The sequence below is a fragment of the Ahaetulla prasina genome, chromosome 18 (genome assembly GCF_028640845.1).
Source record: "Ahaetulla prasina isolate Xishuangbanna chromosome 18, ASM2864084v1, whole genome shotgun sequence".
Lineage (NCBI taxonomy): Eukaryota > Metazoa > Chordata > Lepidosauria > Squamata > Colubridae > Ahaetulla > Ahaetulla prasina.
The window spans coordinates 9,076,672-9,104,212 of NC_080556.1; the positions used below are offsets into that span (position 1 = coordinate 9,076,672).

The 27,541-nt window shown below is 46.9% G+C and overlaps 1 protein-coding gene across 7 annotated transcripts in view; it reads right to left on the bottom strand.

Moving 5' to 3' along the window:
• Nucleotides 1-237: 237 nt before the first annotated feature.
• The window catches only part of PAX7 (paired box 7), a 145,695-nt gene continuing 118,391 nt past the window's right edge, over nucleotides 238-27,541 (bottom strand). For all 7 annotated transcript variants that reach the window (XM_058160905.1, XM_058160903.1, XM_058160904.1 and 4 more), the window contains 2 exons: nucleotides 11,404-11,650; nucleotides 238-5,594 (listed from right to left, as the gene is read on the bottom strand). In XM_058160905.1, the coding sequence (XP_058016888.1) occupies nucleotides 5,479-5,594; nucleotides 11,404-11,650 (363 nt within the window). In that variant the 3' untranslated portion in view covers nucleotides 238-5,478. The remainder of the gene's footprint in view (nucleotides 5,595-11,403; nucleotides 11,651-27,541) is intronic.

Sequence of the window (27,541 nt, forward strand, 5' to 3'; positions counted from 1 at the left end):
GAGACGTTCTGAAATCTCGTCTCTCGAGTCCCCCCCCCCCCAAAAAAATGGTCTGCCCCCAATTTTATTACGATTGGCACCAACGAGGTGTGTTAGCGAGTCGGCTGAACAACCTTGCCAAGCGGTATCGCTTTTGGGCTCGTCGAGGTTTACGATGCCGTATTTTTTTCCCAGGTGTCGCCGAGGATAAAAAGGAGGGGGGGAAAAATGAGACTTCCAAAACCACGTTTCATTTTTCTTTTTCTTTCCTTTTTTTTAATGTATAACAGTTATGCCTGAGTTACATAGAAGGACACCACAGGCAGCGGAAGGTTAAAGCAATACCAGTTTCGTTTTTTTTTTTTTCTATTCTACTATTCCATATAGCTGAATAAATTATGGGGCGATTATACCTCATGCTTACTCATACACACTTGCACGCAAGCAAACCTGGTCCTCTTTCGCACACCTGCCCGGCCACAACCATACACAATGGAGCAAAATTAGCTATGACTTGAACACAGAAGCAACAAATCAGCAACTGACTACTAATAAAGGCCTGTGCTACGGGTAAATAGTTCGGGTATATGACGTTTGTTAGGGCTGGAAAATTAGAAACATTAAATACACAAAATGTTTTCAGCAATACGTCTCCGTCTCCCCCGAGCTCCCCATGGATTTGTGGGGGTGTTGTGTGTGTCCGTGGGGAGTATAGAAAAGAAAAATTAAAAAAAAAATACACACAGTTCTTGGAATGATATTTGGGGAGGGGGGGAAGAGGAGGGGAGCGGGTGATGGCGGTTTTCTCCTTTCAAAGCTTTTACGGGGGAGGGCAGCTTTTTAAGGGTAACAACGTTGGAAGGGACCGTGGGGGTCATCTAGCCCAACCCCCCTGCTCACGCGGGAGAGCTGCACTAGGGATTCGAACCGCTGACCTTTCTGATCTGGAAATAGTCAGGCTGTTTCTCCTCCTTGAAAAGAAGTGGGACGGGTAGTGGGGGGGGGAGTTTGAGGTGTACCTGTATTTCGGGACCAGGGGTTTTTTTTGTGTGTGTTTTGGGGGGAGGGGAGATATAACCTGAGTTCCTGGAATGATCATCGAACTTGGATTTGTGTGGCCATCATCAGTTTGTTAAGAACTGGAGAGAAGGGATTCTGGGAGGAATGTTGTTTGCTGGATAATTTTGATTTTTTTGTTCCTTGAATAAAGCACAGGAGCCAAGGGGCGGTATTCCAACAGGATTGTGTGTCCTTCACCATCTGTGGGGTCTCTTGCCCGAGCCGGGAAGAGGGAAACTGGCGGGCAACGACCACAGTAACGACCACAGAGTTATTGTTAGATCCGAGTCAAAATTAAGGGAAGCCACCTGAGTCTTTAGGAGGCAGGAAAAAAGTTGGGGCTCAGCCAGAGAAGAGGGTCTTCTCCTAAAAATGAAAAGTGGTGGGTTGTTTCTAGGGGTGAAATGCTACCGGTTCAGACCGGTTCGGGAGAACCGGTAGCAAAAAAAAAATGCTACCGGTTCGGACCGGTTCAGGAGAACCGGTAGTTAAAAAAATGCTACCGGTTCAGACTGAACTGGTAGTAAAAAAAAATGCTACCGGTTGAGATGAACCGGTATTTCCGACAATCAGCTGTGCCACACAATTTATATATGCTAGAAAGCAGGAAATTCTGCTTTCTAGCAAATCTAATTCGCGCGGCACAGCCGTTCCCCTACCCTCGCTGTTCTACTTACCTTCTTAAGCCTCCCTTTTTCAGAACTGCGGTGCGCATGCATCGAAACGCGCGTATGGGCACACACTGCGAATGCGCACGCACGCACCAAACTGGTAGCATTCACCCCTGGTTATTTCCCACTTCTTCCAAAGTCCCAGAAGATAAACGAACAAACAAACAAACAAACAAACAAAGGAAGCAAGAAAAATGAAGGAATCCAACGGATGGCAGGACTTTCGATGCCTATGCCTCAACTGCAGATGCTTCCTTGGGTTTTCTACTTCGCCCTAACAGTAACAAGAGTTGGAAGGGACCTTGGAGGTCATCTAGTCCAACTCCAGGCTCACGCAGGAGACCCGTGCTAGGGGATTCGAACCGCCGAACTGTCCGACCTTTCTGGTCGACAAGCTCGGCGTCTTATCCACCGAGCCACCAGATCAAACTCTGTCGTCCTTTTTTTTCATCAAAACCCCTGGGCTCTTTTATAACCCGTAACGGGGAGAAACCGACAAGGAGGAATTAAAGCCACTGTATAGAGGCAGCCCCGCAGTTCCCAGTGCCCAAATCTGGTCTGAGGTGTTGCTAGAAAAATCCTGCTCAAAGCCATGTCCCCCCTCCATCCTTCTCTTCCTTCTTCCTTTCCCACTGATAATTTTTTTTAAAAACGCATCTTTTTTTTTAAAAAAAAGCAAAAGCGGCTAACAGTCTCTCCCCACCCTCCCGCCTTTAATAAACATCTGGAGAAGCAGCGCTGCGGTTTTTTTAAAAGCGATCAGTAAGGTAAATAGTATGTTTCTCTGCCTCTGTGCCTACTTCTATAGGCTTCGTACTCCTCTTGCGCGTGTAAAAAAATAAAAACCAGCACCATACACTGTGTGTTGTGTCTGTGTGACTCTGTGTGTTAATATTAAAATAAAAACCAGGACAAGCGTGTTCCCTTCCAGGAGATGAGATCAAAGGGGAAAATTTCGGTCAATTGGCCGCTGTCTTGTTCTGATTTTTTTTTTTTTAAATAGCTGCAAATTTGGTGGTTTAAAGTCTTGCACACTTTAAAGCAAGGGTGTCCAAGCTTGGCGACTTTAAGACTTGCGGACTTCAACTCCCAGAGGAATTCTGGGAGTTGCGGTCTGCAAGTCTTAAAGTTGCCAAGTTTGGAAAAACCCGGCTTTAGAGAAATGGCCAACGGGAGCAGCCTGGTTCCCTTGGTGTTGGTTAAGTTGGCTCGTTTGGGCCACAAGTTTTTTTTTCTTTTCCCAAAAAGGAAAATTGTCATATCCTGGTCAGCCGGCACCGGTGGTGGGCTGCTACCTGTTCGTGCGAACTGGTAGCGGCAAAGGCAGGAGCCTCCGCCCACCTGCCCCGGATGTCATCAAATACGTTCTGCACGTGTCGGTAGCAAAATGAAACTCACCACTGGCCAGCACCCACAACTGTCGACCCCTTAACTCCGGGTGCATGGATTCTATGGGTAGCCCCTCAACTTACGACAGCAAATTGAGCCCGAGCTTTATGTTGCTAAGTGAGCTTTTGGGCTCCTTTTATGACTTTTCTCGCCGCCTTTTGTCAAGCGTTCGTTAAGTGAGTCACACGGCGGTACAGGGAATCCCCGTGGACTTGGCTTGTCGCGAAAGGGGATCGCGTGTGTGACACACACCCCTCCCCCAGGATGCTGCGACCATCGTAAATGTGAATCACAGTCGTCAAGATCTCCACACGCAGATCGCTTGACGTTGAGGATGTTGCAATGGGCGTAAGTGCGGGGCGGCGGGTGGGTGGGTGGGAAAGGTGCTAAGTCACGTTTTTTTCCCCCACCGGTGCTGCCGTAACTTTGGACGGTCATGAAGCAAACTGCCGTTAAGTCGAGGAGTACCTGTATTTAGGATCTGTTTTCTAGATCTGTGGAGGATCTAGGAAACTTGGGAATGCAAAATGAATCCGGGTCAGCCGCGAGGGCCAGCTGTGGTTGGTGCTTTGGGTATTGTGGGGGGTATGTGTGTGATGTGGCTGGACCAGGAGGCCAGGATGCTGTAGCTGAAATGGTTAGACAAGTCAGCCTGACTTGCCCTTCTGCAGAGATCTCTCCCTCCCAGATCCCTAAAATCTTGAATCAAACAGTTTCGATCGAGCCATACGGACTGGGAAAGGTCACCCAAGCTCTTAAATTTCTCCACAGGCACTCAACGAGGAGCTAAGGGCAGGAGAGAGGCTGGCTTGAGTAGAAGAGATTTCCCAGATGTGTGTGTGTGTGTGTGTGTTTGTGTGTGTGTGTGTGTGTGTGTTTGACTCAATCTTTTTTTATCACTCTCTGTTCACCTCTGAGGTTAAAGAGTGCAATCAGTAATGACAGTTTTGAAAGAAGGAGAGGCAAACATGCTGGTTAGAACACGGGTGGGAGAAGACGAGGGGCCGAGGAGGGGTACCCCCCAGCGGGTCATCCCAGATGCACCTTCGAAGAACCCATGGTTCCCTGCTAGGGGAGCATCTGAAGCCGGGGGTTTGTTTGTCCCTCCAAGCTGTCCTTCGCAATCTGGGTTAGGGGTCTTGGAGCAGAGCGGGCGATCCTTTGGGTCCCCACTTGATTTCCAAAGAGTGGGCAAACGGCTGGGGTGGGGGGCGGAAATGCCATTTTGGAGATGTTTTGCACACCCCAGACGCCGCCATAAATGATCGGCCGCTTTCTGCTGGGCTGCTAGCAACTCACGTCACGGGGGATGGGCGGGGGGTGGTGGTGGATGTGAATGCAACCTTTCTGCCTTCTCTAACCACCCCCACCCTCCCCAATTTTCTCCTGGTGGACAGGTGGGGGCCTCCGAAGTGACCCAGTGGGGAACTGGCCGTTCCCCAAAGCCAGAGGCCTCCGAGGTGCAAGCATGGATTGGCGCAGTGGTGGGATTCAGCCGGCTCGCACCACTTCGGGCGAACCGGTTGTTAACTTTCTGAGCAGTTTGGCGAACGGGTTGTTGGAAGAAATCATTAGGGCAGAGAACCGGTTGTTAAATTACTTGAATCCCACCACTGGATTCGCGCTCTTTTGAGGAACCCTTGAAGATGACTCCGAGACCGAAGCCAGAGCTTCCTTGGAATCTACCGGATCTGCCTCCCCGTCAAACCTTCCTAACCCCAAAGCGGAGGTGAACATATTTACAAGAGTAGCAACTCTCTCTCTCTCTCTCTCTCTCTCTCCTTTTCTGACCAGGATCAGCTTTTCTTAGCTTTGTCAGTCTCGCTTCTTGATGCTTGTATAGTATTTGGTCCAAAGCATCCCCTCGTGGTCCTTTGGTCAGCCAGTTTCCTCCATGTATTATTGATCGTGTACCATAATAAAAATGATGGGGGTATGTGTCACGGGGAGGGTAGGTGGGCCAAAGAATATATCGGTATCTACCTAGCTACATAATGAACAAAGAATAGAGCTTCCTCGCTTTGACTCCACCGAGCGGTCGCCACGATTGGAAAACATCTGGGAGGAACGTTCGTAAAGACACCACGTTGGCCACCCAGCTCCCAGGTGGGAGGAGTCCTTTACAAACCCACCGTCTCTAGAGCTGGGAACACGGTCGTAAGTCTTCGTAGGTACACAGAAAAGGAGAGGGTGGTGGGGCAGGGCGGGGAGGTGGTGGTGGAGGCAAGGGTGGGAAGTTTTGGTCCTTTGAGTCTCCGAAAGAAACGCCGGTGACGGACGACAGAGGCTGCTGGTCCCAGAAAGTTCGGTGGTCGTAGTGCGGGGTTCTTGATGGCAGAGGGCTGGCCATGGGGAGGACCCTCCCCCAGGAATGGAGCCTTCAGTAGGCTTGGCCTGTTTCGACAGGTAGCAGCCCCAGCACGGCTGAATGTTCCCCGAGTTTCATCCGGCGCTGTGTGGACAAGCTGACATTCTTGGTCAGGTAGTCGACAGCAGCTGGCAGGGGCGAAGGAGAGGGAGAAAATAAATAAATAAACAAACAGAGAGAGAGAAAGAGAAAGAAAAGAAAGAAACAAAGAAAGGAAAGAGAAAGGAAAGAAAGAAAGAAAGAAAGAAAGAAAGAAAGAAAGAAAGAAAGAAGGCAGAAAGTCAGAAGAAAGAAAGAAAGAAAAGAAAGAAAGAAAGAAAGAAAGAAAGACAAAGGAAGGAAGGAAGAAAGAAAAAGAAAGGAAGGAAGAGAGGAAGAAAAAAAGGCAGGAAGTCAGAAGAGAGAAAGAAAGAAAAAGAGAAAGAAAAAGAAAGAAAGAGACAGATGCATGAATCTTGAAACAGGTTGATTCCTGAGTCCCACCCTCCTATCCCCGGCCAGGTGCAATTTCCCGCCCCTCCCCCCCCAGCAACATGTATAATTGTCGATAGTGTGGCAACACGGGAATGTCACAACACATGCATTCCCAGCTCAGTAGGAGGCATTTCCCCCCATTGCAAAATGACCGATCATTGCTGAATTAATTCGGGGGAAATTTTGCGAAGGGAGGAAAGAATTAGCCGCGTAGACAAACCAATGGCAAAAGGATCCAGTTGTAGTAAAAGCAGGAACCTCCAGAGTTCGTTTCATTTTTTAATTAAATTCCCACGCCGCCCTAACACCTCGCTGAAGTGAACCTGGGCGGTTTACAACAACGACTGATCGATCGGGCACAAACAGACGTGGTTGACGCGGATTAAAAGGAAAAACCCTTCCCTTTTTACTCCGTCGAATACCACGTGAGGAAGCCTTACTCTCTGGAACGGCCAGTTTTTTATATTTCCGATCTAAAATCGGTGTTTTGATGGGCTGAAGGGAGTAAGGCTACTGATCAGGCCTTCCTGCACTTACCTGGGAGACAAAATGAGGCCCGTGAGGACTCCTGGAAAGGGCGGGGCCAGCCAGCAATTGAACTACCGGTTCTGCCGAACCGGCTGAATCCAACCATTGAGTATATCGGAAAGAAATTCTATCTTTAAACCATGATAGAATTATTTAAGTTTAAACATACGGTAAATGGGACTTCCCAGCTATCATCTGCTAACGGAGGAAGAGATTTCCAAAGTTAAGAGGTCAGACTTCACGTTATCGTTAGCATAGAGATAACAAGCAGTCGGATTCCAGCTTTTGAAATCCTTTAGAATGGTGTGTGTGTGTTTTTATGTCCAATCTTGGTGACTTCTAAGACTTTGGGGACTTCAATTCCTCTTCTGGCTGGGGAATTCTGGGAGTTGATGTCCACAAGTCTTCAAATCTGCCATGATTGGACACTTGTGCCTTAGAAGTTTCTTTATATTCTTCTCCCCTCCCCAAATAAATATTGTAAGGGTGTTAGAAAAACCTGAATTAAACATAAGAGTGTTTGGTAGCTCCACTGGCATAAGGGCCTCTGGTGGCTCAACAGACTAATGCAGTCTGTTATTAACAGCAGCTGCTTGCAATTACTGCAGGTTCTAGTCCCACCAGGCCCAAGGTTGACTCAGCCTTCCATCCTTTATAAGGCAGGTAAAATGAGGACCCAGATTGTTGGGGGCAATAAGTTGACTTTGTATATAAATATACAAATGGATGAAGACTATTGCTTGACATAGTGTAAGCCACCCTGAGTCTTCGGAGAAGGGTGGGATATAAATGCAAATAAAATTAAATTAAAAAAAACAACACAGCATTTCAGTCAGTGCTGATGGTTCTCATGATCTGAGAAAGGGCTGATAAAACTTAACGGTAGGGTTTGAAATCTAACTACAGGTCGTCCTCAACTTACAGCCGTTCATTTAGTGACCGCTCAAAGTTACCAAATAGTTTCTCCACACTTGCATCATTACTGGGTGGGTCACGCGATCGAATTCAGACACCCGAGAACCGACTCAACATTTATGATGGTCGCCGTGTCCCCTTTGGCGACGGGGGGGGGGGAACTGGATTCACTGAAGAACCCGGTTACTAACTTAACAATGGCAGTGATTCGCTTAGTGACGGTGGTGAGAAAGGTCATCAAACGGAGCTACGTTCACTTCACTTAAGCAGCAAAAATTGGAGCGCAATTCCGGCCGTAAGTCTAAGACTACCTGTACTGATTGACTTTCGGCTCTCGACGGGCGGCAGGCTTGAAATAAATTTAACATTTTTGTATTTCTTTGGCACCCAATGTCGAAACTCTTTTGTTAGCCGAGCTTCAGTCCGATTTTTTTTTTTTGCCTGCTTCTCCCCACCCAAACCCCCTGCAATTCTTCAGCCTCAAATTAGATTAATAAGAATCGCGCACAGAAAGCCCCACTTGGTGCGGGCAAGTAAACAAATTTCAGCCGTCAGTATCCTGTCAGCGCCCTTTCCCCAAAGGGAGGTCCTTCCTAGCAAAAATTCTTATTAGACTTGTCATATCCATTAGCATTTTGTTTCACGCCTCGGCGTTCCATAACCGCCATCATTAGTGTAGCTTTTGGCCTGTGGGACCAGCTCAATTCTTCAGGCTGGCACTCGTCCTCGGTTGAGTCGGGACCAAGGAGGTGGGCAACCGTGGGCAACGGCTCGGGCACCAGGCCGGAGAAAGAGGGTGGGCTTTGGATGCCATTAAAGCTTTAAGCCGCAGCTTGTCCTCAGGTCCTTTTAAGCCCTCACCCGCCCACCCAACTTTTAGAAAGTTGGCACAGTGGGCAGGTGGGAAGGTGATGCCCTCCCTGCAGGCCTTGCCAAGGGCGGTCACTGCAGTGCCAACTTAAAAAACGTTCTACGCAGGGATGAAATGCTACTGGTTCACTCCGGTTCGGCAGAACCGGTAGCGATAAAAATTTATCAAAAAAAAGTGATAACAAAGTAAAAAAATGCTCTAAAAAAGTAAAAAAAAAGGTTCCGACGGTCGCGTGGCACAGCTGATCGCCAGTTGTTGATCAGCTGTGCTGCGCGATTGTTGGAACCTTTTTTAAAAAACATTTTTAGAGCATTTTTTTACTTTTTTAAAGCATTTTTTACTGCCAGTTCGGGCGAATAGGTAGTAAAAAATGCTTTTAAAAAGTAAAATTAAAAAAAAAAGTTGGCCACACCCACCCAGTCACATGACACCCCATCTTCTCTTCTCTTCTCTTCTCTTCTCTTCTCTTCTCTTCTCCTCTCCTCTCCTCTCCTCTCCTCTCCTCTCCTCTTCTGTTCTCTTCGGTTCCCTTCTCTTCCCCTTCCACTCTCGCTTCTTTCAATTCCTCTAAAATTCCCTTTCTCTTCTCTTCTTCTCTTCCCTTCTCTCTCCTCCTCTTCCCCCTTCCACTCTCCCTTCTTTCCATTCCTCTAAAATTATCCTCTCCTCTCCTCTTCCCCTCTCCCCCTCTTCTCCCTTTAGAAACCTAGAAGAGAGTCCCCCTTTGGGCCCATGGCTGGTGAAGGGAAGGCCGAGCCGGAAAAGATGGGAAAGCTGCTTTGCTTCACCTCGTCCAACGAGCCGAGGTGGAAGGAAGAAGAGAAGAGAAGAGCAGCCCTTAAGTCCATTCCAGTCAAAGCCGGGCTTGCCTGCTGACCGGAGCCCAGGGAGAGGAGTGGGCTGCCAGCTCAGAGCCCCCTTGCTTCTTCAACTCCTTAGGGTGAGTCAGGGTCTCCCAGGGCAGCAGGGCATCCCAGTCCCTCCGGGTTTTAAATCGGGAGAGATTTTGCCAAGTGCCCCCTATGCCCTTTTTCTTTCCCAGCTTCGGAAACGGACGGACCACCCTAACCCGCCTCCCCGCAGCTCCTCATTTGTGTATGTGTGTGTGTGTGTATGGGTGGTGGGGGTCCCCCCCTCCTGTCCTCAGCCGTGCACAAACACACACAACGGTACGTTACACACGGACAAGCCCCTCTATAGGGGGCCTGTGACTAACGCTTGGCCTGGGGGGGCATCTCTCTGCCCCTGGAATTTATTTCAGGTTTTTATCACTTCCACGTGTGGCTGGGTTTCCGCACCAGAAACGAGAGGAAGGTCGTTGGGTGGGGGGGGGAGGGTCACAGGCCAAACTTCTTTGGGGTGGGGTGGGGTACTTCCCTGAGAGAAATGGGAGTGGGTGGGTGGGGGTTGGAGAAGAGGTGAGGGAGCGTTCACGGGCCTTCCCCCCTACCACCCTCCTCCGGGCAGCCGTTTCTCATTTGGGGAAGGGAAGCGCATTAAAAGGAAAACGGAGGGGCCCAGAGGTCAATTTGGGAGCCCCCAGGGGAGGGGAAACGGGGTGTGTGTGCCCCAAACATCACCGGGTAACGGACTCGGGCACTTAGGACCGACGGGACCCCGGGATGGTAAAAGGGTATCTGAGCCATCCATCGCTGTAGAAAAGGCCTGGGACACTCACTCCTTGGTCCGGGGGTCCTTAGGGGAGGGGCTGCCCCCCATCCTTAGGGGCTCTCCTCCCCCTCAGCGCTTCAGAGCCCCTGGACGCAAGGCAGGGTCTCGTCTTGTGAAGAAGAGGGGAGTATCAAAACTTTGTTTTTCCTTGAAAAGAAGACGTCTCGCTTCTGATCCAAGAAGCTTCTTCGGTTCTGATTGAATCAGGGGTGAAATGCTTCAGGTTCGGATCGGATCGCCCGATCCGGTAGCGGATGGCGGCGGATGGTTCAGAGAACCAGTAGCAAAACTCCCTGCCCTCCCCACCCATGTGCCCAGCTGAGCTGCGTGATCATCGGAGGTTGTTTTTTTTTTTAACTTTTAAAAGCCTTTTTTCTTCGGCTGGAAAAAATGCTTTTAAAACTAAAAAAAAAAAAAGCCTCTGATGATCGCGCGGCTCAGCTGGGATCGTCAGAACCGTTTAAGAGCATTTTTTTCTACAATCTTGTCGGCTGAAGAGGTTGTAGAAAAAAATGCTTTTAAAAGGCTCCTCTGACAATCCCAGCTGAGTTGCCTGGTTGTCAGAGCCTTTTTTTTTCTTTTAAAGGCAAAAAAAAATGCTTTTAAAAGAAAAAAAAGCTTCTGACGATCAGGCAACTCAGCTGGGTTTGTCAGAGGAGCCTTTTAAAAGCATTTTTTCTACAACCTCTTCGGCCGAAGAGGTTGTACAAAAAATGCTTTTTAAAGTAAAAAAAAAACTTGGCCACACCCACCTAGTCACATTACACCCCCCACCAAGCCACGCCCACAGAACACCAAGCCACGCCACGCCCACCAAGCCACGCCCACAGTAACAAATTTTACACCCCAGGACTGAATCCATTCCACCGTTGGTTCAGAACTGAAGAAGTTCCTTGGGTGGGAAGGGAAATGTCTTCAAGGAAAAAAAAGGAAAAGGAAAAAAATCCCCACTCACCTTTTGGGGTCACCCCGTGACCCCCAAGGAGTGAGAATCTATGGAGACACGGGGGAGGGGAGGGGGAAATGTCAAAGGCACCTCCCCCTCCCCAAGATAGGCAACGCCGAGCATTTTGCAGAGGATCCTATTCACCCTTACAGGACTGGGACTTAGCGCAGGGGTCTCCAACCTTGGCAACTTTAAGCCTGGTGGACTTCAACTCCCAGAACCACCCCAGCCAGCTTTGAATTCTGGGAGTTGAAGTCCTCCAGGCTTAAATTCGCCAAGGTTGGAGACCCCTGACTTAGGGGCTGCCTGGTGGGTACGGGAGACAGCCTTGGAATCCCCTAAAAGTCACGTGAAGACCCCCATCTGCACCCCACCATTGGCATTACTGGGGAGGCCCATTAGGCGGGAGTGCAGCCCCTCCCTTCCCTCCCCACCATCAGAGAAGGGGGGCGAACCTGCCAGGGGTTCCTCTTCCCTCCTCCCCGGGCCGGGGGTGGGGTCGGGGGGTCGTCCAAAACGGAAGGATACTCACTCTGGCCGTACTGGCCGTATTGGTAGCCGGCCACGGGATCCACGCTGTAGCCCGTGGTGGTGTAGGTGGGGGGGCAGTAGGCCTGGGAGGTGGGGAGGCTGTCCACGGACTTGATGGAGTCGCTGCGCTGGCTGCAGCTGGCCGAGATGGCGTTGGCGCTGTCCAAGCTGCCGTGCAGCGGGGAGATGGAGAAGTCGGCCTGGGATTGGGGGGCCACTCCGCTGGGGTTGCTCAGAATGCTCATCACCTGCAACGGGGAGGGGGGAGGGAAGAGAGAGAAGGGTAAGCGTGTTTGGGGAGGGGGGGCAACGGCCATCACGGACCCCCCCTCAACAAGGAGAAGCATCGCGCACATGCACGAACCGGTTAGCGACGGGATTTGAAACCACTACTGGGCATCTCCCTCTGTCTCTAACGATAATTGTGTCAGAGAAGCATTGGCATAGCCAAAGGGAGGAGTGAGAAGGAGGAACCGGTTTGGAATCTTTACGTAGTCACCAAGGAATCACATCCAACTCCCCTTGACTGCCATGGACTCTTATCACACTCTAGCCAAGTGCTGGCTGCTACTGGAGAAGATTCCGGTGTATCGGCTTTTTGTAATAAATCGCTTAAATTGAACCTGACAATTTCCTATCAGCGGTGAAATACCAGCCGGATCTATCCGGTTCGTGCGAACCGGTAGCTCCACCCACCCACCGGGATGTCATTACGTCCTGTTTTTGACCCTCTGCGGATGCGCGGAAGAGGAGCGCGCGCGGGCTCACATTTCCAAACCGGTAGCAAAGTAAAGTGCATTTCACCGCTAGTTCCCATAAACCCCATCCCCTAGACGTGGGGTGTCAAACTCAGGATTGTATTTGACCCACATCAGGGTTGTGTTTGACCTTGGAGGTGGGGGGTAGCAGCGGGCAGCTCAGCATCACTCGTGCCCGGGGCATCTGTGGTGGCCAAGCGCTAAGGCAGGACTTTCCTCAGACCTTCCCTCACTCTCATTATAACCAACCTTCCTCCTTCCTTCCTTCCTGCCTGTCTGCCTTCTCTCATTCACCCACCCATCTTCCTTCCTTCCTTCCTTCCTTCCTTCCTTCCTTCCTTCCTTCCTTCCTTCCTTCCTTCCTTCCTTCTCTCATTCACCCACCCATCTTCCTTCCTTCCTTCCTTCCTTCCTTCCTTCCTTCCTTCCTTCCTTCCTTCCTTCTCTCATTCACCCACCCATCTCCCTTCCTTCCTTCCTTCCTTCCTTCCTTCCTTCCTTCCTTCCTTCTCTCATTCACCCACCCATCTTCCTTCCTTCCTTCCTTCCTTCTCTCATTCACCCACCCATCTTCCTTCCTTCCTTCCTTCCTTCCTCCCTCCCTCCCTCCTTCCTTCCTTCCTTCCTTCTCTCATTCACCCACCCATCTTCCTTCCTTCTCTCATTCACCCTCTTTCTTCCTTCCTTCCTTCCTTCCTTCCTTCCTTCCTTCCTTCCTTCCTTCTCTCATTCACCCACCCATCTTCCTTCCTTCCTTCCTTCTCTCATTCACCCACCCATCTTCCTTCCTTCCTTCCTTCCTTCCTTCCTTCTCTCATTCACCCACCCATCTTCCTTCCTTCCTTCCTTCCTTCCTTCCTTCCTTCCTTCCTTCCTTCCTTCCTTCCTTCCTTCTCTCATTCACCCACCCATCTTCCTTCCTTCCTTCCTTCCTTCCTTCCTTCCTTCCTTCCTTCCTTCCTTCCTTCCTTCCTTCTCTCATTCACCCACCCCCCTTCCTTCCTTCCTTCCTTCCTTCCTTCCTTCCTTCCTTCCTTCCTTCCTTCCTTCCTTCCTTCCTTCCTTCCTTCTCTCATTCACCCACCCACCCACCTTTCTTCCTCCTTCCCTCCCTCCCTCCCTTCCTTCCTCCCATTCACCCTCTTTCCTTCCTTCCTTCCTTCTTTTTCCTTTCTTCTTCCTTCCCCCCTTTCCTTATTTTTCCTTCCTTGCTCTCTTCCCTTCTTTGTCTTTCCTCTTTCCTTTTCTCCTTTCCTAAGGTCCCTTCTTTGCATGCTTATTTCTTGGACAGCAGCACCACGGGCCAGATCTAAGCACAGACACACACACCCACACCCACACACCCGTGGGCCAGATCTGGCCCAGGGGCCTTGAGTTTGACACCACTGCCCTAGACCGGTGCTGAGCGGGGCTCCCCTGCAGCTGGAGAGGGAGGAGCGCAGGCTCACCAGTTTGAGCACGCCTCAGTTTCCAACCCAGTTGAGTTGCACTGGTTTCGTTGCATGCCTTGTTTCCATCCAGAAACTCCCCCCACTCCTGTTTTTTTTGGGGTTTTTTGAGAAGGCTGATTTCCATCCTAGCTCATCCACCCCCCCACCCACCCCATCATTTTTGACCTTGCTTTTCTATATTTTACTCCGAGGGGAGGGGAGCACCGTGGCTAACCAAAAATCAATACTCTCTCCGTATCCAATCGGTATTAGAATTTAATAGCATTATTATTATTATTATTGTTATCAGGAGCAAAATCTCTCCTTCGGTCGATCTGCAGGACAGAAGCCTTCTCTCTCCCCCCCACCCACCCGAGTTCCCATTTCGTTTTCCTCCCCTTGCATTGCCCTCTAGGAAGCCCCCCCTACCCAATTCAGGTTCACTGGGCAACTTGGGACTTTTGCAAGGCAGAGAAGACACAATCCAAAACTCGGCAGAGAAGACACAATCCAAAACTCGGCAGAGAAGACACAATCCAAAACTCGGCAGAGAAGACACAATCCAAAACTCGTCGTCTTTTTTGTGGGGAGGGAAAATGAGGAGAGACTTCCAGGAAGTCCCCCCCACAAATCCCTACAGCTCACCTTCTCTAGTTTACAATGCCTGAACCTGGAGGGTGTTTTTTTTTTTTTAAAGGAAAGACCAGACCTACCAGGTTAGACAAAACGGGCTTCGTTCTGCATGTATTCGGTACAAGGGTGACATTCATTTAACTTCGCTACCGGTTCGCAAATGTGAACGCATGCGCCATTCCTGTGCATGCGCAGGATCTTCTGCGCATGGGCGGAGCGTCAAAAACGGAATGCGATGATGTCCGGGTAGGTGGGGGGAAGCCTCCGGCAGCCGCCGCTACCGGTTTGCCCGAACCGGCTGAATCCCACTACTGCTTCGGTAACCTTAACCTAAAATGCTGCAGAGGCCTGATCTCCGGATACAACGCGGGCAGGTGAAAGCTCCATTCTCTGTCCTTTTCTGATTTTTTGCCCCCTTCTCCTCTCCTTTTCTGGGCTTGTCTGTAGAAACAGACCCCCTCCCCTCAAAAAAAACAAACAACAACCCCCCCCCCCGCGACACACACACACACCATTGTACTTCTCCCCGCAGGATTTCATCACCCGTCTGTCCCTCACACTTTAAAAGAAGTGGCACTTCTCCTCTTTTCTGTCTTCCTTTTCTTTTTCTTTTTTTCTTTTTTCTTTTTTTAAAAATGTAATTAATTCTCTCCGTTTCTGAGCTGGCCCCGAGGGCATCTCGCTGTGGAGATTCACGCCGCAAATGTGCATCCTTTACGATAAACTCGGTCGGCTTTGGCACACCACGCGCAGCGAACAGAGGCAATCACAAACCATCGTGTTCGGGTTTTATTGGAGGCTGCGAGTCGATGCTGGGGAGGGCGGAGGGGGCGTGTGGGGGGGCTGCAGAATTGGGGTCCCAGGGTGAGAAAGGCGAGTGGGTTCCAGATTTTGGTGGGGCGAATCCAGATTGCGAACCTGGTCTGAATGCCTCACGGCAGGCTCTGATTTGTAAAAAGATGGTTAAGTCACCTCGCCGTCTCTTGCTTCTCTCCCGGAGAATTTAGAAACGAATGGCGCTGGAAGGGACCTTGGAGGTCTTCTAGTCCAGCCCCCTGCTCAAGCAGGAGAACCAGGGGCGAAATCCGGCAGGGTTCTGACAGGTTCTGGAGAACCGGTAGCGGAAATTTTGAGTAGTTTGGCGAACTGGCAAATGCCACCTCTGGCTGGTCCCAGAGTGGGGTGGGAATGGGGATTTTGCAGTATCCTTCCCCTGCCACGCCCACCAAGCCACGCCCACAGAACCGGTAGTAAAAAAAAAACATTGGATTTCACCACTGAGGAAAAACCTCAGACAAGTGACTGAAGTCAACTTCTATTTCTTGTCCTCCCTGTTAGGCATTTTCTCCTTAATTCCTGGTTGCTTCTCTCCTTGATTAGTTTCCATCCGTTGTTTCTTGTCTTGCCTTCAGGTGCTTTGGAAAATAAGTCGGCCCACCCCTCTCCTCTTTGTGGCAGCCCCTCAAATACTGGAAGACTGCAATCATGTCCCCCCTAGTCCTTCTTTTCTCTAGACTGGCCAAACCCCAAATCCCGCAACCGTTCTTCGTACGTTATCTATAAAGCTTGCAGATTTCTCTCTCTCTACGCCTCCCCGGCCCGCATTATTTTATCGAACTATCTTGATCTTTCATTGTTTATGTTCTCTCCGGCTATTAAAGCTTTAAGGGCACATTTGGCACATCCCACCAGGCGGTGGGGGAGAATGTATCAGGAAAAGAGAGTTTCAAATTGTTTTTTTGAGGGCAGATGGACTCTACAAGGGCATTGCCTGCTTTAGAAGGACTGGAATTGGATGAAATATGGTCTGCATGAGAAAGGAAAACAGACGAGCTATTACTTGGATGGTCATATAATCAGTACTTCGATGGAAGATAGTATACGTTGTAAAGATGATGGATAGTACTGCATATTTATTTATACATTACCGTATATTTGTTTATGTGTGTGTGTGTGTGTGTACACACACTACGAAAACACATACACACACACACATATATATATTTGTTTTCTGAGATTTTCGCGGGTGTTTGTATATAGGTCTTTGGTTATTCGGGTTTTCTCCCGCACAAAATTGGAAGTGTCTTGGCGACGTTTCGACGAAGTCTCATTCGTCATCTTCAGGCTTCAGCTTCGTGCTTCTAGAAATACGAAGCTGTAAGCACCTACCCTGTTGATGACGAATGGGATTTCGTCGAAACTTCGCCAAGACATTTCCAATTTTACGTGGGAGAAAACCCGAATAACCAAAGACATACATACATACATACATACATACATACATACATACATACATATATATATGCGATGATGATGTTTCAGTCGGTTCGCACCACTTCGGCCGAACCGCTTGTTAACTTTCTGAGCCGTTTGACAAACTGGTTGTTGGAAGAAGTCATTAGGGCAGAGAACCAGTTGTTAAATTACTTGAACCCCACCGCTGTGATGTTTGTATGTTTTACACCATGGAGACCTAGGGAATTCACTGCTCCACACAGAAATGGAATGTATGATTAAAAAAAAAAACAATAAAAAATATTTCAACAACAACAACAACAACAATAACAAAAGAAGAGATATTATAAAAGCCCAGGTGCTCAGACTTCACTTCCCAGAATCCTCAGCTAGCAAAGGGGATTGTGGGGAGATACATCCCGCGCTTTAAAAGGGATCCCACTTGACCAAGGGGGATTCTTGGGCCCTTCCCCAGTTCCCCCTATTTTTTGGGGGGGGGGGTCCGTAAGCAAGAAAAACCGGGCAAGTTATCTGCCCTCAGTGCTACAGGAAAAGAATATTTCCCCGCCGCACGTCTTGCGTGCAAAGCTGAGTCGGATTTCAGCTGTAAAGGGTCAATCCGTCCAAGAGGCCTTTGCCAACCTTGGCGGAACCGCTCCACAAAGCGGAGATCTCGCCGTCATTAGAGGAAGATTTTCTCTCGTGCTTCCGTCTCCGTCCCCTAATCCCCGCTGCGGATTGCGGGGACGGCTACCCTAGGCCCAATTTAATATTTCCATCTCTTGGCTTTATCCCTCTTCTCCAGAGCTAAGTAAGTGTCCATCCCCCATCTCTCCCCTCCCCACTCCTTCATGCTAACACCCTCTGCCTAATCAATGGGCATCAATAAGAGAGGCGATAAGGACGGTACCCGGAGGAGTTATTTTGCTTACTTATCCCTTCTGCTGTGCTGGGTGTCTGTGTGTCTGGTCTTGTGTGAGAATTATCACCCCCGTCGAAAGCTGATAAAGTCGAAGCTCCTTTCTCTTCTCCCCTTAGACCATATTTGGGTGGGTGTGGGTGGGTCATTCAGTTAGAGGAGGAAGTTCCTCATCTTTCTTTTCAACTTCGCGCAACTTTAAAAGATGCTCGCAACGCATCAGACTGTTGAAGGCCACCATTTCTATAAAGCATCTCTAAATATGGACGGTAGAAAAAGTTCCTGAAATTTTCCCCTTTTCTCTTTGGGGAATATGTGAAAGAGATGTTACCTGCAAGGGTGGCCGGATGCGAGATGCTGCGTGGAGCAGCTGTTGGGGTTCACGACCAAGGTGTCCGCCAGAATGGACAAAGGCCGGCTTTCTTATCCCCCCAAATCAACACATCCCAGTGGACAAAAATTTCATTCACAGGCGCCGGAAGGCAGATCTAGCAAGGACCTAAATATTAGGGCTTCGTAATTCCTAGATGTTCCTAACCTCTATCCATGGAGGCCCCTGTCTACCTGATCTGTTCGGTTCTGCAACCCAACAAGATAGACGCGGACTTCAGAGGATAATTAGAACTGCAAGAAAAACAATGGCTACCAACCTGCCTTCCATGGAGCACCTGTATACTGCACGAGTCAAAAAGAGGGCTGGGAAAATATCTACAGATCCCTTACATCCTGGACATAAATTATTTCAACTCTTACCCTCAAAAAGGCGCTATAGAGCACTGCACACCAGAACGATTAGACACAAGGACAGTTTTTTCCCAAACGCCATCACTCTGCTAAACAAATAATTCCCTCAACATTGTCAAACTATTTGCTAAATCTGCATGACTATTACTATTAATCTCATCATTCCTATCACCCATCTCCTCCCACTTATGACTGTAACTTGTTGCTGTATCCTTACCATTTATCCTGATTGTTTCCTAGTATGATTCGATTGCTTATTTATTCCCTATGACTATCATTGAGTGTTGCACCTTATGATTCTTGACCGAAACGTATCTTCCCTTTTTACGTACACTTTGTGTGTCCAATCACACCTGGCCAATAAAGAATTCTACCTATCTCAAATGGGTAGAAGGAAAGGAAGGACGAAACAGTTTTGAAATACGTCGACTTTGGAAGCTAGATCTGTCGTGGATTTGCAAAGGATAAGGCCTATTTTGGAGAAGAATGTCTGCGGAACGCCACCCAGTGCAGATTTTCCCAGGGGCTTATAAACAAGGCAATTTGGGGGGGATTTTTTTGGGGGGGTGCGGGGGAGAATCTAACCGGTGTTCAAATCCACATTTGGGAAACAGGGGAAACCAGAAGCCCACAAACCTTGCACGTTTTTCCTCTGCAGAGGATGATGCCCCCCCCATTCTCCTTGCCACCCCAAAGAGGGGAGACACCGGCCGCTGAAGGTCACCCTGCCCTCCATCTCCCTCCTCTTCCTCTGCCCCTTCCGCTAAGCGGATCCTTTTTTCCCTATCGCAGCCCCCTGCAGACTCCGGTAATGGAGTGCCGGTTGCCGCTTTATTGCTTCCAAACAAGATTTCATGAGATCCTTTGAGGTTCCCCCCACCCCAAGCCCCCTCTGCTTTCCTTCTCCCCCCCTCCTCATTCCCGCGAAAGCCGTAAGAAGCCACAACAACGGTGAAAACGGTCCTGACAGTACAAAAGACGTCTCAGAAAGGCCGCCTATCCCAGCCTGGGGCTAGGTTGTTTAGTGCACTGATAGTCTCTCAGTTCCCCCACCCACCCACCCAACCCAACCCTCCCTGCCTTCATCCCCAGCTCGGGATGCAGCAAGCGTTTGCAATCAGTTAAAGTCCAGCTTAACTACTACGACGAGGACGGGCAGGGAAGAGACAACCCATTAAGTCAAGCCGGTGCCTCGGGGGCCCTTCATCAGGCAGGGAAGGATATCAAAAAGAGAGAGAGAGTGAGAGAGAGAGGTCTTGGAGGAGATGAAATAAAAATAAAATAAATGTCCACCAAAGATGTTGCCAGCCAGTTGGATGTCAAACCCGGCTATTAATAAGGCTGGCTGGCAAGCAGAATGAAAGAGGGGAGAAAATCCAGAAAGTAATTCCACAGGGCTGGTACTCCCTCCATCCCTCCCTCCCTCCCTCTTCCTGCTGTGTTTGCTTTTGGAGAAAAATGCAGGCCGTTCTCTTCTTCTTTCCCGCAGCAGCGGCAACTCCATCCATCCGCCCTTGGCTCCGCGTGCGGCGACAATGGGCCAGGGAGGCTTGCCGGTTGTAACGCTCCGCAGGTTCTCCATTCAGAAGCTGGGAGTTTAAAAACCCTTGGGTTCGTTGTATCAATGACGCCGGCTGCAAAACTCAGCTTCTCGGGGCCCAGAGCAAAAACAGACAAACAAAAAATTGTTTGTTTGTTTGTTTTGTCCTGGAATGAAGGAGAAAACTTCCTTCACAGGGAGAACAACGAACCAGTGGGACAGAAGTTGCCTTCAGAAATTGTGAGAGCTTCATCACTGGGGTGTTTTTGTTTTTTTAAGAAGAGGCTGGACAGGGATAGTATAGGGTCTCCTGCTTGAGCAGGGGGTTGGACTAGAAGACCTCCAAGGTCCCTTCTTCCAACTCTGTTATTCTATTCTATTCTATTCTATTCTATTCTATTCTATTCTATTCTATTCTATTCTATTCTATTCCTATTTCTTATTTCTTCTTTTTCTTATTTCTATTCTGTTCTGTTCTGTTCTGTTCTGTTCTGTTCTCTATTCTACTACTATTTCTTATTTCTATTCTGTTCTGTTCTATTCTCTATTCTATTACTACTTCTTATTTCTATTCTATTCTGTTCTCTATTCTATTACTATTTCTTATTTCTTCTTATTTCTTATTTCTCTTCTCTTCTCTTCTCTATTCTATTATTATTTCTTATTTCTATTCTGTTCTGTTCTGTTCTATTCTCTATTCTATTACTACTTCTTATTTCTATTCTATTCTGTTCTCTATTCTATTACTATTTCTTATTTCTATTCTGTTCTGTTCTATTCTCTATTCTCTATTCTATTACTATTTCTTCTTATTTCTTATTTCTCTTCTCTTCTCTATTCTATTATTATTTCTTATTTCTATTCTATTCTATTCTATTCTATTCTATTCCTATTTCTTAATTCTATTCTATTTTATTCTCTATTCTATTCCTATTTCTTATTTCTTATTAATATTCTATTCTATTCTATTCCTATTCCTATTCCTATTCCTATTCCTTATTTCTAGTTTGTTCTGTTCTGTTCCATTCTCGATTCTATTTCTTATTTCTATTCTATTCTATTCTATTCTATTCTCTATTCTATTCCTACTCCTTATTTCTTATTTCTTATTTCTATTCTATTCTATTCTGTTCTGTTCTATTCCATTCTCTATTCTATTCCTATTTCTTATTCCTATTCTATTCTATTCTATTCTATTCTATTCTATTCTATTCTATTCTCTATTCTATTCCTATTTCTTATTTCTCTTCTCTTCTCTTCCTATTTCTTATTTCTTCTTCTTATTTCTTATATTTCCTTTCTTTTCTTTTCCTTTCCTTTCCACTCCACTCCACTCTACACTCTATTCATTTCTATTCTAATTTCTATTTCTATTCCTATTCTAACCTCTTTTGTTGGGACAGCACTAATAACAGCTACTGTGGGCAGGTTTTGATTCCTGGCCTCGCAGAAACCCTTAGCAGTCCCCTTTTTGATTCCATGAATGGTGCAGTCTGCTTGCCCGAACGGAGTCCTTTTTTTGCCCTGTCTCCAATTCCTGGGAATCTGGAATACCGATTCTTGATGGGAAAGAGTTGGAAGGAACAACAAAAACGCTGGCATCTGGAAACTGGGCCTCTCTGGGCCTCTCTCTAGACAGCCAACGCCTAACAACTCTTTGTAAATGTTTGCAACCAGACGGGTAGCAAAGAGATTGAACCTAAAGCAAGGTTTGGAATCAGCACCTCGGACAGCAGCTAAAATTTCACAACCTGAGATCTGGGCGCTGGGTTTAATGTTTGGTTGATTTCCTTTTATTCCTGTATCAAGGCGCCTTGGCTTTAAAAAAAAGAAGAAAAAAAAGGCCTCTGGAACTCATTTTTCAAACGAATTCTAAATATATGAACGACGCAAAGCTTTTGCAAGCAATTCACCCCTTTCCATGCCCATGGGAAAGCATAGCACATAAAAATCATCTGCTACAATGTCCTACCAGCCACTGACTACTTCAGCTTCAACCACAACAATACACGAGCACACAATAGATACAAACTTAAAGTGAACCGCTCCAAACTCGATTGCAGAAAATACAACTTCAGCAACAGAGTTGTTAATGCCTGGAATGCACTACCTGACTGTGGTCTCGTCCCCAAACCCCCAAAACTATAACCTTAGACTGTCTACTGTTGATCTCATCCCATTCCTAAGAGGTCTGTAAGGGGCATGTGTAAGAGTACCAGCGTGCCTACCCTCCCTGTCCTAATATCCCTTTTTACTCGTATCCTTTTCACGTATTTAGAATAGAATAGAATTTTTTTATTGGCTAAGTGTGATTGGACACACAAGGAATTGGTCTTGATGCATATGCTCTCAGTGTACATAAAAGAAAAGATATGTTCATCAAGAATTCTAAGAATAGAATGGAATGGAATGGAATGGAATGGAATGGAATGGAATGGAATAGAATAGAATAGAATAGAATAGAATAGAATAGAATAGAATAGAATAGAATAGAATAGAATTCTTTATTGGCCAAGTATGATTGGACACACAAGGAATTTGTCTTTGGTGCATAGGCTCTCAGTGTACATAAAAGAAAAGATACCTTCATCAAGGTACAACACTTACAACACTTAATGATAGTCATAGGGTACAAATTTAACACTTAATGATACAACACTTAATGATAGTCATCGGCTACAAATAAGCAATCAGGAAACTATATTAGTATAAATCGTAAGGATACAAGCAACAAAGCTACAGTCATAAGTGGGAGGAGATGGGTGATGGGAACAATGAGAAGTAGTGCAGATTCAGTAAATAGTTTGACAGTGTTGAGGGAATTATTTGTTTAGCAGAGTGATGGCCTTCGGGAAAAAACTGTCCTTGTGTCTAGTTGTTCTGGTGTGCAGTGCTCTGTAGCGTCGTTTTGAGGGTAGGAGTTGGAACAGTTTATGTCTGTTATTTATAATTATGTTTACACTTGTATCTGTCATAAAATACACGCTTGACAAAATACAAACAAACAAACAAATAAACCAAGAAACAAACAAACAAACTTGCTTTTCTCCCAGGGGGCGGGGTGGGGTGGGGGCTTGCAGCTCCTGAAATGTTCTCAAACTACAATTCCCAGCCGTCTCAGCCAACTCAACTTAAGAGGGCGTCCCAAAGGTTTTTTGTTCTGTTGTGTTTTTTTTAATTCAAGAGGCAACCGGACTTTTTGATTTTTCGTTGAAGACGTTTCGCTCCTCCTCCAAGAAGCTTCTTCAGCTCCGACCGGAGGATGGTGAGGAAGGGAAGGACTGATGCTCCTTGCAGGGTTACCCGATGGGTGTGCAGCCTTCTTGGCTGCGGGATATTTTTTTGTGTCCCTTCCCTGTTGAAGACAGGTGCAGGACAATGGGTATGAATCTTTGGGGTCTGCATCTCAAACCGAAACTCTAAATAGTTCCTGCAGTCTGCAACTCCACACCCGTTAGCCCCACTCAGGTGATGCTGAGGACACAGATAAACCTCCAAGCGGCCTCAACGACCCTCTTAAAAGGATGCAAATGACCAGCTGCCTGCAAGGAGTATAAACCCTTCCTCACAATCCTCCAGTCAGAACTGAGGAAGCTTCTTGGGTGAGGAGCGAAGCGTCTTCAAAGGAAAACCAGAAAGTCCAGTTGCCTCTTGGAAAAAAAACACCTTTGGGACAACCGTGACCTGGATGACCGAGAATCTCCATAAACTAAGAAGGAGGATTCTGGGAATTTGAATTCAATTGAGGACACCGTTTTCTTTATCCCGGCTTTTCTGGATGATTCCCAGAGTTCAGAGCTGCATTTTTCAGAAAGTTGTCATGTTTGTTTGTTTTTTAAATAATGCCCACTGCATTTTTCTCTTCCTTCTCCTAAAACAAGGGGTGAAATGCTCCCAGTTCAGACCGGATCGCCTGATCCGGTAGCGATGGCGGCGGGTGGTTCAGAGAACCGGTAGCAAAAATCCCTGCCCCCCCCGCCTCCAGCCCATGCCCAGCTGAGCGGCGCGATCATCAGAGGGTTTTTTTTCTTTTACTTTTAAAAGCATTTTTTCTTCGGCCGAAAAAATGCTTTTAAAAGTAAAAAAAAAAGCCTCTGATGATCAGCTGGGATCGTCAGAACCCTTTAAAAGCATTTTTTTCTACAACCTCTTTGGTCGAAGAGATTATTTAAAAAAACATGCTTTTAAAAGGCTTCTCTGGCGATCCCAGCTGAGTTGCCTGATTGCCAGAACCTTTTAAAAGCATTTTTAAAATGCTTTTAAAAGGTTCTGGCGATCAGGCAACTCAGCTAGGATTGTCAGCACCCTTTAAAAGCATTTTTTGTACAAGCTCTTCGGCCGAAGAGGTTGTAGAAAAATGCTTTTAAAAGTGAAAAAAAAAAACCTCTGATGATCACGTGGCTCAGCTGGGATTGTCAGAACCTTTTAAAAGCATTTTTTCTACAACCTCTTTGGCCAAAGAGGTTGTAAAAAAAACCCCGCTTTTAAAAGGCTCCTCTGGCGATCCCAGGTGAATCGCCTGATCACCAGAACCTTTTAAAAGCATTTTTTCTACAACCTCTTTGGCCGAAGAGGTTGTTTAAAAAAATGCTTTTAAAAGGCTCCTCTGGTGATCCCAGCTGAGTTGCCTGATTGACAGAACCTTTTAAAAGTATTTTTTTTACAACCTCTTCGGCCAAAGAGGTTGTAGAAAAAATGCTTTTAAAAGTAAAAAAAAAAAAAGAAGAAGAAGATGGCTACGCCCACCCAGTCACATTACCACCACTCCCCAACCAAGCCACGGCCACAGAACCGGTAGTAACAAATTTTACATTTCACCCCTGCCCTAAAATCTTCAAATCGACCCACTGGAACCATAGCAGAAGCCATAGAGACAAGAAAGTATCAAGGCAATATGAATTCAACTCGAGAAAGTATTATTTTCCCATCCTTGAATTTTCCTCGAGGGCCTTTCAAACTCTCCAAAGAATTTTTTTTTAAAAACAAAATAAAATAAAATAAATTGTGGGATTGCAGCAAGGTGGCTAATTAACACCCAGGAAACAGACATAAAAAGAAAGCTGCAGGATTGGACTTGAAAAAATTCTATTTGCTGCTAAAAAAACAACAACAATACGAATTGAGAGCTAGAGGTAGCCCAGATGTTTATATTGAAAAGCTATTTTTTCATTGCCACTGAAGAAATGATCTGAGTATGGAAAGATCAACCTAAAAACATGCCGGCCAAATTCTGCTCGATTTGGCAAGCCTAGGAAAATAACCTTACTCCTTTTTTGGCTGCCTTAAAAAAAAATAATAATAATAACTTGGTTTACTTTTTAGAGAAAACCCGTGGCGGCTGAGATTATGAATGATAACTTCCAAGAGTTCCTGAAAATGACAAATATTATTTTGGGGGGGGGGGGCTCGCCAAGCTGCGCCTCCCGGCACCTGAGTCTGAACTTGGCTGCACGGATAAATTTTGGAATATTTAGAAAGGCTTGGCGGAGGAAAAGGGAAGAGGAGGGGAGGGCCGCTCACTGGAAGACAGAACTATTTAAAGATAATGATTGCATAAATTTAATTAATGCTTTTTCATGCTGCAAAAGGGCTATTTTGTAATTAATGTATCTAGCTGCACTAAGCATGGGAGATCAAATCTCCTCTCCCTTCCCCCCACCGCTCTCCGCTCTCCGCCCTGCACCCCAATCCTTCCTCCTTCCGTCCTGTCGTTTGCATGTAATGAAAGACAGAAAGGAAATGACAGAAACAATTTATCAACGGGTCCGGGTGTCAAATCCCTAATTGGGAGCACCAGGTTACTGAAAGTGAGAGGAGGAGGAGGGAGGAGGGGGAGGCTGGTGGGATTTGGGAAGGGGCTCCATCTTATATCTCGGGCGCTGGGCTGGGGTGAAGCGGTAGTATTGCGCGTTAATTGACTAGAGATTGGGTGACAGATCAGCACCGAAAGCCCACGCCTGTTGCTAGGGGCGGCTTGTTTGCACCCATTTTTAATCATCTCTGCTCTTGACTTCTTGACACCGGACCCGTCTTCTGCTATGGTTGAAGCCCTGGCTCCAAGCCCTGGCTCCAAGACGTATCAACGCGCTTCAGGCCAACCCCTCCGAAAGGGACAAAAGATGGAGGGCTCCTGTGTTTTCCCGAAAATATGACCTGCTCAGAAAGTAAGACCTCGCTGGGTTTTTACATGTGCGCCCAATATAAGCCCTACCCCCACAAAATAAGCCCTTATTAAGACCACGCCCACTCCAGAGTACACAGATAAAAATTAAGTTAGGGTGGGGATGGGGGGTGGTGGAGCTGCCCTACTACCCTGTCTCCCCCAAAATAAGACATCCCCTGATAATAAGCCCAATCGGGCTTTTGAGTGTGTGGCAATAAGGCCAAGCACTTATTTCAGGGTTCAAAAAAAATATAAGACAGGGTCTTATTTTCGGGGAAACACGGTAAAAGGTTTTGAAGTTGGCCAATATACTATATGTAGGTATGTACAGTAGTCTATCTATCTATCTATCTATCTATCTATCTATCTATCTATCTATCTATCTATCTATCTATCTATCTATCTATCTATCATCTCTATATCACTATCTCTGTTTTTTTTTTGTCCCTCTCTCTCTATATATATCAGGAGTCACCAACCTTTCGGACCTCATAATTTTAAATCCCGTGGACTACTAATATAATTTTAAAAAAAGATAAATAGTATTTAGTGCAATATAAAATGCAAATAATTTTTCTGTGGACCATCAAAATTGTCTCACGGACCACCAGTGGTCCACAGACCACTGGTTGGTGACCACTGCTCTATATCATTATCTATCATTATATCTATCTATCTACTCTGTTTCCCCCAAAACAAGACATCCCCTGATAATAAGCCCAATCGGGCTTTTGAGCGCCTGGCAAGAAGGCCAAGCACTTATTTCAGGGTTCAAAAAAAATATAAGACAGGGTCTTATTTTCGGGGAAACACGGTAAAAGGTTTTGAAGCTGGCCAATATACTGAATGTATGTATGTACATATCTGTCTGTCTGTCTGTCTGTCTGTCATCATCTCTATATCTGTCTTTGTCTCTCGCTCTCTCTATTATCTATCATTATATCTATCTATCTACCCTGTTTCCCCAAAAATAAGACATCCCCTGATAATCGGGCTTTTGAGCGCCTGGCAATAAGGCCAAGTGCTTATTTCAGGGTTCAAAAAAATATAAGACAAGGTCTTATTTTCAGGGAAACACGGTAAAAGGTTTTGAAGCTGGCCAATATGACTGTATGTAAGTACTGTATATCTCTGTTTGTCTGTCTGTCTGTCTATCTATCTATCTATCATCTATCATCTATCTATCATCTCCATATCTGTCTTTCTTTGTCTCTCTCTCTCTCTATATATATATATCATTATCTATCATTATATCTATCTATCTAACCTGTTTCCCCAAAAATAAGTCATCCCCTGATAATCGGGCTTTTGAGCCCATGGCAATGAGGCCAAGCACTTATTTCAGGGTTCAAAAAAAATATAAGACAGGGTATTATTTTCGGGGAAACAAGGTACTTGCCTTTGGACAGTTGGAGCCAGGCCTCGCACACCTTGGCCCATTTCTTCTGCAACCAGCAAGGTTTTCCCGAAGGCTCCTGTAGCCGATAACAGAGCTCGGTTACCGGCTAAAGAGGCCTTCGGGAAACCATTGCCGGCTACAGAGGAAATGGATCAAGGTGTCCGAGGCCTGGCTCCAACTACCCGAAGCCAAAGAAGTTCCTCAAGGCCTCTGACAGTGAAAAGGAGGTTTGGGGGGGCGGGGGGGGGGTTGAATCATTGGTGCCTTTTTTGGTGGGGGAAAAATATAGGACAGGGTCTTATTTTCGGGGAAACACAG